Here is a 14,327-nt window from a genome sequence, read left to right as displayed (position 1 = left end):
TTCCTTCCTTTCTTTTTCATGGAACCTATCACTTTCTAACATGTCTATTATAGTTTGGGCTTATGTTCTCCTTTTCCCTCCCTAGAATGTAAGCTCGCTGGGGCAAGGGCCTTTATCTGTTTTGTTCACTGGTGTATCAGAGCCTACAACATGCCTGACACAGCACTAACTTAATTTTTGATGAATAAATTACATGCATGAGTGAATGAATAGGTGGAATTTCCTCCGTTTACAATCCCACCCTGAATGCATGCTCAGTTTAACTTGTCTCTGCTCTGGCCCCTCCACCTTACACTTCACTTCTCAGCTCTCCTCGCACATTCCAGGGTAAACCAGCGCCAGTTTCTTCAGTTCCTCCAGGGAGCCTGAGGGGCTACTGCCTCCACCCGCTCACCCCTCAATCTCCCTACAGATGGCAGGGTCCTGAGGACCATGACTTGCTCCTCTGTATCTTTCTAAAGCTTTATTGTCACATGTGCTCATTCAGTATTTGCCAACTGACTGAACAAAACATTTTATCCAAATACTATAGTAATTCATAATTAAGGTATTATATAAGTGTATAATATTTCCAGAAAGGAAAAAGGTTTGTTTTTGTACAAAATATCCATTCCAAAGATGGAAACCTGTGTTTGCATCTCCCCTACATTATCCATAGTCAGAAAAGGTCTCACTGCCTGGCGCAGTTGCTATAACCTTGGCCCATAGGTCCCTGGAGACATCTACCAAAAGTGCCACATAGCCATTTGGGAGAGTCACCTTACAGATTCAACTCTGGTCTAGACATCTCGGGCCAGTGTCTCTACCACTGTGGTTAGGTAACTTGACTCAATTTGCTTCTCATTCACATGAATTATGAATCTGAAACTGTACTTAATAGTATCTCTTTTTTTCTTCTGTGGTATTTTATCAAAATACATAGGCCAATGCCCTTTGTTAGAATGAGCCCATTCCCATGTTGACTTCAAGACCATCATAAGTTATTTCAAAGATGACTGCTAGGCTCTCTACTCCAAGACTGACAGTGACAACACAGTAATAACCTGGCATTATACATACCCAGATTTCCACTGTGCACTGCAATGTTTAACATGAAACTCTTTTACTCTGATGCTAGTGCTTATTAAAAACTAAACAGTTGCTGCTTTGTGGTTCTTTTTTCTTTATTTTTTTGTAGATAAGAGGTTTGGAAACTGTTTACTGCATTGATAGCATGGGGAAAACAAATGGAGGCTTTGTTGAACTAGGACCCTGTCACAGGATGGGAGGGAATCAGGTAAATAACCATACTTTCTTATTTAAATTGGTGCTTCAGTGAAAACTGCCAGGCTTATGGATCACAGGGGTTTTTTTGGTTTTTAATTTGTTAATTTTGTTTCTTTGGTAAAGTGAAACAACTGACAATGCTAAAACTTTTACTTACGTGAGGAGATAATATAATAGTAGTATTGGTTTTCACATAAGCAATCAAAATCTAGAATTTATGTCTAATATAAGAGATTAGAATATGTTCTTGTGTGAGTGTGTAACTATGTAAGCCCTATTTTATTTGCAAATATTATTATTCAGTGTTCCACATTTCCTCCCAATAAGCTGGGATGTTACTGCCTGTAATGTATATATTCACTAATATATTTTCTAACTTATGTGAGTATTTTTCTTGCCTCTACTTTAGATTGTAAAACTGTTTCCACTTTTTCATTTTCTCATTATTGGTGCATGATAAATATGTGTTAATGATTGTATCTAAGAGTCTAAAGAACATACTCCTTTAAGTGGTAGTTGGGGTCTTCGCTAACATCAAAATGAATAATTCCTGTCTTTGGATTTATAGTTCTGAGCATACAGGAAAATTATAGAAAAATAAGATAGTCATTGAGTTTAATTATAGGAATTGTTTGTTTAATATATATCAGCAGAGAAGGTGCCTCTCTTATTTTTTCTTTTTTTTAATAGCTTTTCCGAATCAATGAAGCCAATCAACTCATGCAGTATGACCAGTGTTTGACTAAGGGGCCTGATGGATCAAAAATCATGATTACACACTGTAATCTAAATGAATATAAGGAATGGCAGTACTTCAAGGTATTCTGCATTTCAGCTTCTGAAATAATAATATGCTATTTCATTTGAGTAACACCTACCATGTGGAATTTAGATGTATAAATCTTAAAACCTACATTCATATTGACTTGCATTTCCCTCTCATTTAGTCATTTATTTTCCTTACCACGGAGTGACTCCTTGTTCCATAATGAAGCATCACTTTTATTCTTCAGTGCAACATTGTCATGTAACAAGGTCACAAGATGTCCATGAAGACCCACTAATTTCAGTAACTCAGGAAAATCGGTGTTCTGTGAGGATAAATATATATAACACAAAAAATAGTGTGTTTATATTTCATGTTGTCCAGCAGGTGGAGATAGAGACAGGCAAATAATGCTCAGAAATCTAGGCCTTCACAACTTTCTTATTGTTGTTTGCTAAATACAACAGGATAAATGTTGCCTGTTTCTTGCTTTAAAGGTCATATTTAGTTATTCAGTTGACACAGCAGGAAGGAGTAGTTTTTCTATTTCAGCTGTGAATATCAAAGTTCTGTGCCAGGTTGAGGATTCCAACATATTCATGGATTGACATATAATTTTCAACATCTAGACTTAGCTAAAATCAATTTATTATAAAATGTAAAGTTGAGAAATCTGCCCCAAACTGGAAGAATCTGGCAACCCTCACTTTATTTACTCATTTCTTTTAGTGTTTGTTATCATACCTTGTCTGTCATGCAAGCTTTTGTTTGCTAAGTAGATATGTTATTATGACCCAGCTTAATATTCCCAGTTATCATCATTCATAGATAATCACTGTAAAGTAGTGAGTATGTGTCAGTTGCTGATTTTTTTTTCTTATAACAAGTTAGGAAGAAGATTAGCATAAACCCTGAAGAACGGAGCATTTATTTCCATAAAGAAATTAATAATAGCAATAAATGATAGGGATCAGTAAGCACAATATTATTAAAATAGTGAAAGAAGGCTAGCAGACAAAAAATTACCATCAAAAGGTAATGGATAAAAAATGGAATGTACAGGGCTGACCAAGTGGTGCGTTGGTTAAGAGCTGGCTTGGGACGCCAGAGGGCCCTGGTTCGGATCCCACATATGAGGGCTAGTGACACTGCCCTCCACAGCTAAGATGCTGAACAACAGCTCAACCTGGAGCTGAGCTGCCGTAAGTCACTGGCGACGGCATAGGCTGCAGCCCCTGCTGCAGTGGGTTGCCATGGGCTACCGTGTGTAGCCAGCGGCCAGCAGCCGCTGTGAGCGACTGTCCAGAAGCCGGCAACTGATCTGTCTCGCCGGGGAAGAGCGCAATGATGGTGCCAACTTGGGCCAGTGAAGCAACGTCCTCCACAACTAGATTGAAGAACAAAAGGACAGCAACTTGTCTGTTCTCCTTCCCCCAATTTCCCAGCGCTGTTCCCCTCCCTCAATTCCCCAATAAAAATATTTTTTAAAAAAATTGGAATGTACAGATTTTAGATATTTTAAAGGGCACAGCACTGAATATACATTTGTGCATCACACATTACTAAATATTTACTGGGGTCTGACGATGTGGTGATTTCAAAAACTAACTATAGTACATCATACTACAATAGCAGAAAAGGAAAAAAATACAGAAATAAAAATAAGCAAAATGCCATAAGACAGCAGAAGAGAGATTAATGTGAGGAATTATTGCTGATGAGCTTCATATAGGAAATATCATTGTACCAGGTCTTAAGATATAAAAAGGCTTTTTTCATGGCAGATGAATAAGAAAAGTGGGTAAGCAGTGGCATGGCAGGAAAGTAGAAAATTCTAGGAATTGTGTTTAGTTTGGTATCCCTAAATTGTCCTCCATATGAATGAACATTCAACTTCATTTTGTAAGTTTTGGAGAGCAGCTGACATTATTGAAGGAATGCATTGATAGGAAGCAATGGATACTTTTAGGAAAATAATTGCAGAAACATGGTGAAGTATGGACTCATAAGCAAGGAGATCAGCCTCCTCAGGAGTTCTCAGACTTTCTGGTCTCTAGATGCCCTTTACACTCTTAAAAATTATTGAGACTAACCTCAGACAGATTTTGTTTATGGAGGTTATACCTAACAAATATATCTTAAATTGGAAATTAAATCTGAGAAATTTTGCAAGTATTTATGTGTTTTTATGTAAAAGTAGTAATAATGCTATTACATATTAATAGAAATAACACTTTTAATGAAAAATAACTTTTTTTAAGTGAGAAGAATGGCATTGTTTTATAGTTTTGCAAATCCCTTTAATGTCCAGTTTAATAGAAGACAGCTGGATTCTTATACTGCTTCTTCTGTATTCAATATGTTTTAGTTGAAGTATAGAAGGAAAATCCAGCTTCACATAAACATGCAGTTGGAAAAGAGGGGTAATTTAATAGTCTTTTCAGATAATTGTGGCTATTCTTCTTTGATGCTATTACCACAACTCGATAAGTGGTAATTTCTTAAAAGTTATTTGCAATGTATCATCTAAAACCGTGTAAATGAACATTTTGTCCTATGTTACATTAAAATCACACTTTGAATGGATCTTTTACCCATGTCAGCTTTTGTAACATCATGCATTGCTGCTCATTAGGAACCAATGTTCACTAAGTTATGATGATCTTCTAAATGTTGACACGTTTCATTGTTACAGTGTCAAAAAATATAACCACTGATTTCATCAGAAAAGTCTTTAAGTATTAGGAAGCTCTCAGGTTCATGGTGGTGGATACAAGTTTTCTAAAATTCTTAATTTTTGCTTGGAAATCCAAATTTTATCAATAGCAACAAATACTGTATGATTGGTGGATTTTTTCTTTTTCTTGAAGTGACAGGCTCACTTCGTTTATAAGAAAAATCTACAGAGTCCCAAGTTTGAATAATCAGTTTGTCTATGGGTTGACCTTTCAAGTCAAAATGACATTCCATGAAAAAGTAGCTAGTTGAACTCAAGTCAAACAATTGCAGGCGTGCTTTCCCTCAAGATAACCATGATACTTCACTATATGGAAGTGCTTTATGCATATTTCCCGTTTCATCTTGTAGAATATTTTTAAAAGTATATTCAAGGGTCAAGATTTACTAAAACTAAAGAATTTTACTACTTCATCAAGGACATTTTTTTTTTTAAGATTTTTATTGGGGAATTGGAGGATGGGAACAGCACTGGGGAATTAGGGGAAGGTGAACAGACAAGTTGCTGTCCTTTTGTTCTTCAGTCTAGTTGTGGGGAGGACGTTGCTTCACTGGCCCAAGTTGGCACCATCACTGCGCTCTTCCCGGACGAGGCACATCAGTCGCCGGCTTCTGGATGGCTGCTCATGGCGGCTGCTGGCCACTCCCGCTGGCTGCTGGCTACACACGGTAGCCCATGGCAACCCACTCCCACAGGGGCTGCAGCCTATGCCATCGCCGGTGACTCACAGCAGCCCAGCTCCAGGTTGAGCTGTTGTTCAGCATCTTAGCTGTGGAAGGTAGTGTTACTGGCCCTCATATGTGGGATCCGAACTGGGGCCCTCTGGCGTCCCAAGCCAGTTCTTAACCATCGCACCACTCGGCCGGCCCCATCATGGACATTCTTAAGTGAAACTGGCATTTTCTTTATTAACTGTATGTGACTGTGAAGAATGTCAACTACTAGCACAGTTTTGTGTCACTGCTTGATTTATGCTGAGGTGCCAGCACTTTCACCCACCGTTGCTTTTCCACCATCAGTATAAATGTCAATACAATAAAAAAGGCAGATGGGATCTCTATATTATTCTGAAAATAGTTTTGACCTTATAGACACAATCTTAGATAGTCTGAGGCCCACCACTCTGAGAAGCCCTGAGCTATCGGAAGGAACCTACAACAGATGATGAGGACTAAACTAAGGCATGTGCAGTGAGGATGGGAAATATCATACCTCAATGAAGGCTACAACATGACGGGAGGAAGAGAGGGAAGCAAGAAGAAAGGGAGGGTGGGAGGGAGAAGCAGCATGAAATGCCTCTATCCTGAGGACTGGAAAGCTAGTATTGTCATTAGTCAGAATAGGAACTGGAGAGAGAGGTTTGGAGGGAAGATAATTTAGGTTTGGATTTGTATACGTTGAATTTGAGGTACCAGCAGTACATAACAACCTATAAGTTATATGTACTTATAAAAACAATAAGAGGACTTAGAAAGGCTGACGATCAAGATAAATCAGAAGTCTGACATATGATTGGTTTACGCCTGTTCATTTTGCTCGAATTATCATCTTTTTAAAAAGTTTTTTTCATTTTTTCAATTACAGTTAACATTCAATATTAGCTTCAGGTGTACAGCATAATGGTTAGACATTTATATAACCTATGAAGTGATGATCCTCCCGATAAGTCTAGTCCTCACCTGACACATGCATAGCTATTACAGTATTATTGACTATATTCCCTATGCTGTACTGTACATCCCTGTGACTATTTGTTACTGCCAATTTGTAATGGAACAGAATAGAGAGCCCGGGAATAAACCCATTGCCTTTGTGGTCAATTAATATGGGAGGCAAGAATAGACAATGGGATAAAGACAGTCTCTTCAGTAAACTGTGTTCGGAAAACTGGACAGATGCATGCAAAAAAATGAAACTAGACCACTTTCTTACACCATATACAAGAATAAAATCAAAATGGATTAAAGACTTAAGTGTAAGACCTCAAACCATAACACTCCTAGAAGAAAGCAAAGGCAGTGAACTCTCTGACATTGATCTTAGTGATATTTTTTGGATATGTCTCCTCCTCAGGGCAGGGAAACAAAACAAACAAACAAATGGGGTTATCAAACTAAAAAGTTTTTGCACAACAAAGGAAACCCATCAACAAAACGAAAAGATAACCTGTTGATTTGAATTATCTTATGAAAGCCAAGCAACTACTTCTTCAAATGTTAGTGACATCAAAAAAGTACAAATTTAAAACTTTTTTCTGTGTTTTCCAGAACCTGCATAGATTTACCCACATCCCTTCAGGAAAGTGCTTAGACCGCTCCGATGTCCTCCATCAAGTGTTCCTCTCCCATTGCGACTCCAGTACAATGACTCAAAAGTGGGAAATGAATAACATCCATAGTGTTTAGAAAGAATAAAAGAAACCCATAACCTACCTACTGACACATCAATTTTCACAGGACTGAAAACCGCCTGAAACCTGCTGCAACTATTATTAACTCTGTACAGCTCCAAACCCAGAAACTCCTGATCAGTTTGAAGGACATTGATAAACTGTGATTTTACAATGACATTATCATCTGCAGTTACTGTTTACAAAACTGCTTTTACCTTAAACTTTGTAGATGTTTACATCTTTTTTTGTTTTGTTTTAAGATGATGTTGGTAATTTGTGCGCTTAACTCTGTTTTATTTAGAACAGAGTTAAAAGCATCTTTGTCTTCTTTGGGATTACACTCAGGGGTCTGAAAGGCAGTTTGATTTTTTTTTTTTTAACACACTTGAAAAAAGGTTGGAGTAACCAGACTTTCATATATAACTTGGTGATTATCAACCTGTTGTGTCTTTATTTAATTTTACATCTTTTTGAAGCACTGCCACAGGTTATTAGCCAACGTGGCCTTCTTTCACAGTCATGCTGCTTTTTTGAAAGGTGAATTTCAACACATTTAGTGCCTCTTTCATTTCTCAGTATATATTTCAAGAGCTTTCGATGAAATTAATAGGATGGTAATGATGGAATTGTCACCTGTATGAGGAATACTTTTTCTACTCAGAAATGAACTTATGTACCATTTGCTCTGAAATTGAATGTTGTATGGCTTGAAAAAGAAATGACAATATGAAACCTTCCGAGGCTCTTCCATATGGATTGAAGATTGTATGACATTAACTCCCATACTTGCTGGCATTCCCAGTGCCCTCTGTTGATACCAACTCCTTAGAGAGCAAAGGGGTCTACCAACTAAAGAAAAATTGTCCACTGACATTTGGTATTTACTTTTCCCCAATACCTGTCACTATAGAAAACTGTAAATCTCAGTTTGAAACCTTGAAATGGGTATAACAAAAACAACAAAACACCACTGTAAACACATCAAAGGCTCGTTCTGAGCTAAGACTTTCCAAGCCCCTGTTAGATTAAGCCTTACCAAACTCCTGTGCATTATAACCTAAGCTGTGCAACCTTTCAAGCCAAGAGTAAATGGATGTTTCATTTATATCTTCATCCAAATGTCATTCCCTGCACATTTTTTAAATAAAAAAGGCTATTTAGAAATACAGTTCATTAACAAATATGAACTTTCTGTTAGATTAGGTATTATTAGTTCCCTAGTGTTTCATAATTTTTTAGGAAGCATATTTCTATTAGTATTTTTCCAGTGAAAAGACTTGTTTGGATTTAAATGTTTATCAGGACAGTATATGAAAACCAAATACTGCAAATGGTCAATTAGATTTTAAATTTCTAAATAAATAGTCTTTATTACCCAAAAGATTAAAATACTGTGTTGAGTGGGGAGAAGAAAGCCAAGATGAGGTAGGGATGGCAAGTAAATTAAGCATTTTTGATCGTGTAATCATGATATCATTACAATAAAGGAATTCACAGAATACTGCCAGAGGGAAATATTTTTAATTAAAGCTTTAAAAAAAAACACAAAAAAACCCTGCATTTGTTTAAAAGAAAAGCCTACAAACTTGTTTCTTCCAAGCTTAGTTCTTAAATTTGGAGAGTTGGTTAAACATCCTGAACAGTTTTATTTATAATTTTGTATTGTTAATTTGGATTTTGCTACTGATCTGGCATCAACCATAACTTTCTTTCATCTCTAGAGATGTTTAAAAAGGAATACATTTATATGCTTATATAATTGCAAAGTAAATCAACTATAAAAAAGAAACTAAGAAAAATTGGTACTTTAATTACATGTGTGTTTGCAAATAGGCTCCATTTTCCTTGTTGAATAGATTTTAACCTTGTTAACTATGCATAGGCCTAAGAAAGGTGGCACATATATTGTGCATGTAAATTTTAAATGGGTATTTTGTGCAATTCATTAAGATACTCTGAAAATGATTCTCTGTATTGAAATCAGAAATCTTACCAAACAAAAAACATCAGAAGCTGCTGCCATAATGACTATTTTCTACTGTAGGCTGCTTTGGAAATAATTCCCATATCCTTGCTTTGTAAGTTGATAATATCACTATGCATTTCTACACATTTTATAAATTTGATTTGTGCAGATTTTGATACACTGTATGTTTCTGTAGAAATTGTATAAATACAAAATTTTATTAGGGGTAAATTTGAGAAGTTTATGTATATCTTAATGCTGGGTTGCTTGTTTTTTAGGTGAGAAAAAATAAAATACTGTATTTTAATCATGGGTTTTTTCAGTACTTGTAATCATTTCTAAATCTAAACACTGCACATTTAAAATACTTGATTTTATTGTTTATAAGATACACTAGCATAATAGCTAAAATATCATAAACCATAGTTATATGTTGAGTTTGTGCTTAAGTGTTGATTAGAATTCTACTTAGAATGTGCTTAGAATACTCAGAGCTTAACTATCTATAGGAAGGAGAAACAAGCGTTTATTTTTACTCTCGTTTCCTATGTATATCAATTTTTTTAAGTCACTTATCCAATTATAAAAAACTACCCCAGCAACATACAGCTTTCTTTACAGTGTATTCTCCAAATATTTGCCTATTGAAAGAAAAAATTTCTTTAAGTCAGAATTCTTTACAACCTAACAGGCGAGTAGAAAGAAGGGAAGCCTACCAGAATGAAGTTAAAAACAGGCCATAGGACCTTGTGTCCCAACACGTGGTAGGTATCTCAAGAGAAGCTATGGCTACTAGCATTGCAGTAAGTGGCTGTGTTGATTTGGGAAACTTACTCTTAACTGACTTGGCTATTGGCATTTCTTCCAATTCTCAGCTGCTGCGCCTAAGAAGTATGAAAAAGTGAGATAGCTCCAGACTGGAGTACATGGTGGCTCACTTAGAGATACGGCCTCTCATGGGGATCCTGGAATAAATTTCATTTCCGGACAAACTGTAATTGAAAAGCAATCCACTTGTAATACAGTGAAAAAGATGACAAATACCTAAACCTGAGCCAGATACCTAAGAGACCAGTAGTTTGGGTATGTAAAAATTAATCCCTGTGAAAGCACTTTTTAAAACTATTGAGCACTATGAAAATGCATATTATCCTGGACAAAAGTCAGAATGATTTGGGGGGACCACTATCCCTGGAATTAGAGATTAAAAGGAAGAACTGTCTAAATTCAACAACTGCTTTACAATTCTCATTTTTAAAATTATGAAATGTCCATAATTGAGATTGATGGATCTTCTAAGTGAATTTAGAAATCAGTTGGATTTTCTAAGTGAACCAGGCCTGGGCCCACATCTGAACAGAGCTGGACGGAGGGCTCTGTCATTTTCATAATAGGATGATGTTACAGTCTGCTCACCTGAATAGTCGTGTAAGTATGGTGGACTTGTCATTTATTGGAATCCCTGTTACACTATAAATTATTTGTGAGACCTTGGATAAGTTAGTTAACCTCCATGCCTCAGTTTTCCCTTTTGTAAAAGGGGGAAAATAATAGTGCCATCATAAGATGGTTATTAGGGTTGAATGAGTTAACATACATAAAGTGGTTAGAATAGTTCTTGCATGTAGTCAGGGTAATATAAATGTTAACTATTACCTGGTTTCAAAGTCTTAAAGTCTGTTGAGACGGCTACACTGCAGACCCTCTGTAAAGGCTGTGTGTGTGTGTACTTGTGCTTCATATGTGAGATATCATTACCCCCACTTTACAAGTGAAGAAATGAAGTTCAGAAGTTAAGCCTCTTAAATGGGGTGAAATTCCCCCATAATGAAATAAGTTGTTATCTACCTCACACCATTCATATAGCACATACAGAATGTAGTTTTCAGTAGTACAGTTTAGCCCTTGGATAAAACAGGTACAGCTTGAATGTTTAAGATACTGTATTCTTTCAATCTTGAGATGAAATTTCTCTTGGGCTTTTGATATGAGCAAACAAACTTGAGCTGTTTTAATGATTAAATGCCCAAAACAAAACTAAAACTGAGAAAATAGAGATGAATAGACTTCCACATCTGACCTTAACATAGTGATTAGTATTGGACTTATCTTGCTGTCCTAAACAACTATAAACGGCAAAATATTTGGGGCAACTCTTTTCAGATGTACATATAACACACAACACAGGCTGATACTTGGGAGAAGGGAAACATGCGAGGTGAACCCCAGGTTCACCATGTCTGTCTGCCCTGGAGTACTTTCCCAGCCATGGTACAGGAAAATGGAGCTCAAACTGGTGATACCACTGAGAAGGCAGAATGGGAGTTTGGGGCTGCTGAGACAGCTGGAATTGAGAGGGGAGGGCACTTGAATAACAGGAAACCTGTATAGGAATATGTATAGCACTGCTGTTCACAATAGTGAAAAACCCAGGAACAACCTAAATACCAATCCACAGCAGAATGGATCAATTGTTGTATAATCATACGATGGAATGTTACACAGCAATGAACATTGATGAACTAGTTATAAACAAGTCAGTAGGATACTGTTGAGGGACAAAGGCCATTCCCAAAAGACTTCACTCAACAAATACTTTCTGTAAAGTCAAAAGCAACATGCAGTAAGTCACACACATTTATATGTAACAGGGAGGTTAAATAACCTGTCCAAGATCACAAATTTAGTACTGGAATCAAGGTCATAAACAACTCTAGTACTCAATATCCTCAGACCCCTGGGGGAGGAATTTGTATTCGTGTTTTCCATATAACTAGTTTTCTTCTCCACCTGTCAAGAATCTCAGAACTGAATCTGATACTCTTATCTTAGAAATTATATTAATCCATACATTAATATGGATGCCTTTAACTAATACTTATTGGGCATTGACTATTTGTGGTCACCAGGATAAGTGTCTTAAATGCGTTGCCTTATTTAACCCTCAAAAAACTTTCTAATTTTACAGATGAGGAAACTGAAAGATTACATGACTTGTCTGATGTTACTAAACCAATAAGAAACAGCCCAACTCTGATCTGATTCCCAGGTATAAGCTTTTCATCATCTCACTCTCAATTTCTTTCATAACCATGTTTTTCCTTTTGTATGTTTGTATTTTAATTTGTTCTTTGTATAAGCCTCCTCATCTTTATTGGAAAAAATGTGGAGAATCAAAGAATAACACATATATGTGAATGAATTAATGTTTTACTCTCTCTTATCGCTGCCCTAAGACACTGTCCTAGTTGACCACCATATTTTCCCGAAGACTGGTACAATGGATATAAAGCTCATTTCCAGTTCTGAAATTTGATGCTGCATATTATTTAAAAGTTATTCTTTCCTTTTAATGTGACATTCTAATTGTGCTCCTGAGCACAATTCTATAGATGTAACTCCTAGGATGAGGCTCACCAAGAGAAAAATCTGCATTGTAAGTCCTGAAGAACAAAGGCCCAGGAACACAATGAAATTCTATTACAACCTCAGAGACACTGTCCATATTTACATGTACTACAAGGATAAGAAGGTAGATGAGTTTCCAATCAGGGCAAGAGTGATTTCTTAGACAACTATAAAAACAATGCTTAGCTGGAATGTATACATAAACTTTTCTGAACAGCCCTATCTCAAGTAAACATTATTAATAACTTTATATTCATCTATATTATTTAATTTATAGAAGTGGCAAATTGGTGACCCTTGGGGAGAATCTTACAAGTTTTTTCTTTGACTGGACATTTGAATTCATTGCCAATATTTACAATTCACATTTCATATTGTTAAAATCTAGATTTCTAGTTCCACTTGAAAATTTGGGAGATTTAGGAATCCTAGACCCATGTTTCCATCAAAACAACATGACTGAGCTAAACAGTGGCTGTCCTCTTTATCCTGAGCATTTATGTTTGCAAATATTTATAGAACACCTACTGTTTCTGGCACTAGGTATAGGGTAGTGCAGTAGTTCCCCCTTATCTGTAGGGATGTATTCTAAGACCCTCCCAGTGAATGCCTTAAACCACAGATAGTACCAAACCATATATATATATAGTTTTTTCCTATACATACATACCTCTGATGGAGTTTAATTTATATATTTGTATATTAAGCACACTAAGAGATTAACAATAACTAATAAAATAATTTTATTATAACAATATACTGTAATAAAAGCTCTGTGAATGTGGTCTCTCTGATAACCGAGACCTCTTTACTAAGTGACAGGTAGCATATACAGAGAGGATATGCTGGACAAGAGGATGATTCGTGTCCAGGTGGGATGGGGGAGTAAAGAGATTTCATCATGCTACTTAGAATGGCACGCAATTTGAAACTTATGTTGTTTATTTCTGGGATTTTCCGTTTAATATTTTTGACCACAGGTAACTGAAATTTTGGAAAGTGAAACCACAGATAAGGGGGGACCACAATATACAAAAATAAAAAATTAACTGCCCTCACAGCGCTTACTTTCTTGTATGCTCCACTTGTATCACATCCAGCCCTTTTCCCTGTCTAACCTCTTATGCTCTGCATTTCCTGTCAATGTCCTATCTGTCTCTAAAAATGTCAGTCTCTACTAGGATTCACATGAGAACTAGTCAAAGAATGGCTTATTTCTAGAGAGATACGTTTTATTTTAAAAGGACTAAATCTTATGCAGTGTCAAAACAGCTCCTTTAGCTTTCTTGCTATTTCCCAAGAAATAAAATCATTACTGCTTTGTAAAATATTTTCAGTGGCATATGTAGTATTAGAAAGTCACATTTAAGATAATGCTGTATGTCTACTAAGACAAGATTATGACTTACTACTTAACAGTAAATAGTGCTGTTAAACCAAAATACTTAAAAGGCATACTGTCATCTATTGAGCAAGTTTGCAAGTGACTGCTTTGATATGTAAGGGCCCTTAGGATCTCCTAACCTAGCACCCTGCTTTTATAGAGTAAAAAGACCAAAAGTAGTGGTTACTATCTAGAAATAAATTTGAGGCCCCACCTCAGTCCTTACATCAAAATTAATTCCAGAAATATCAACTATTTAATACTTTTTAAAAGAAAGCAGGCTTTTTTTTTTTAATTGGGGTATTGGGAAGGTAACAGCACTGGGGAATTGGGGGAAGGGGAACAGACAAGTTGCTGTCATTTTGTTCTTCAGTCTAGTTGTGGAGGACGTTGCTTCACTGGCCCAAG

The 14,327-nt window shown here is 36.3% G+C and overlaps 1 protein-coding gene across 3 annotated transcripts in view; it reads left to right on the top strand.

Annotated features, from left to right (window-relative positions):
• Positions 1-9,439, top strand: part of GALNT7 (polypeptide N-acetylgalactosaminyltransferase 7) — a 138,019-nt gene extending 128,580 nt beyond the window's left edge. For all 3 annotated transcript variants that reach the window (XM_019636187.1, XM_019636185.1, XM_019636186.1), the window contains exons 10-12: positions 1,178-1,276; positions 1,957-2,085; positions 7,037-9,439. In XM_019636187.1, the coding sequence (XP_019491732.1) occupies positions 1,178-1,276; positions 1,957-2,085; positions 7,037-7,174 (366 nt within the window). In that variant the 3' untranslated portion in view covers positions 7,175-9,439. The remainder of the gene's footprint in view (positions 1-1,177; positions 1,277-1,956; positions 2,086-7,036) is intronic.
• Positions 9,440-14,327: the final 4,888 nt, after the last annotated feature.

This window comes from Hipposideros armiger, unplaced genomic scaffold (assembly GCF_001890085.2).
Source record: "Hipposideros armiger isolate ML-2016 unplaced genomic scaffold, ASM189008v1 scaffold_27, whole genome shotgun sequence".
NCBI classification, from domain to species: Eukaryota; Metazoa; Chordata; class Mammalia; order Chiroptera; family Hipposideridae; genus Hipposideros; species Hipposideros armiger.
The sequence above is the reverse complement of the archived record's forward strand: the minus strand, read 5'-3'. Positions and strand labels throughout refer to the sequence as shown.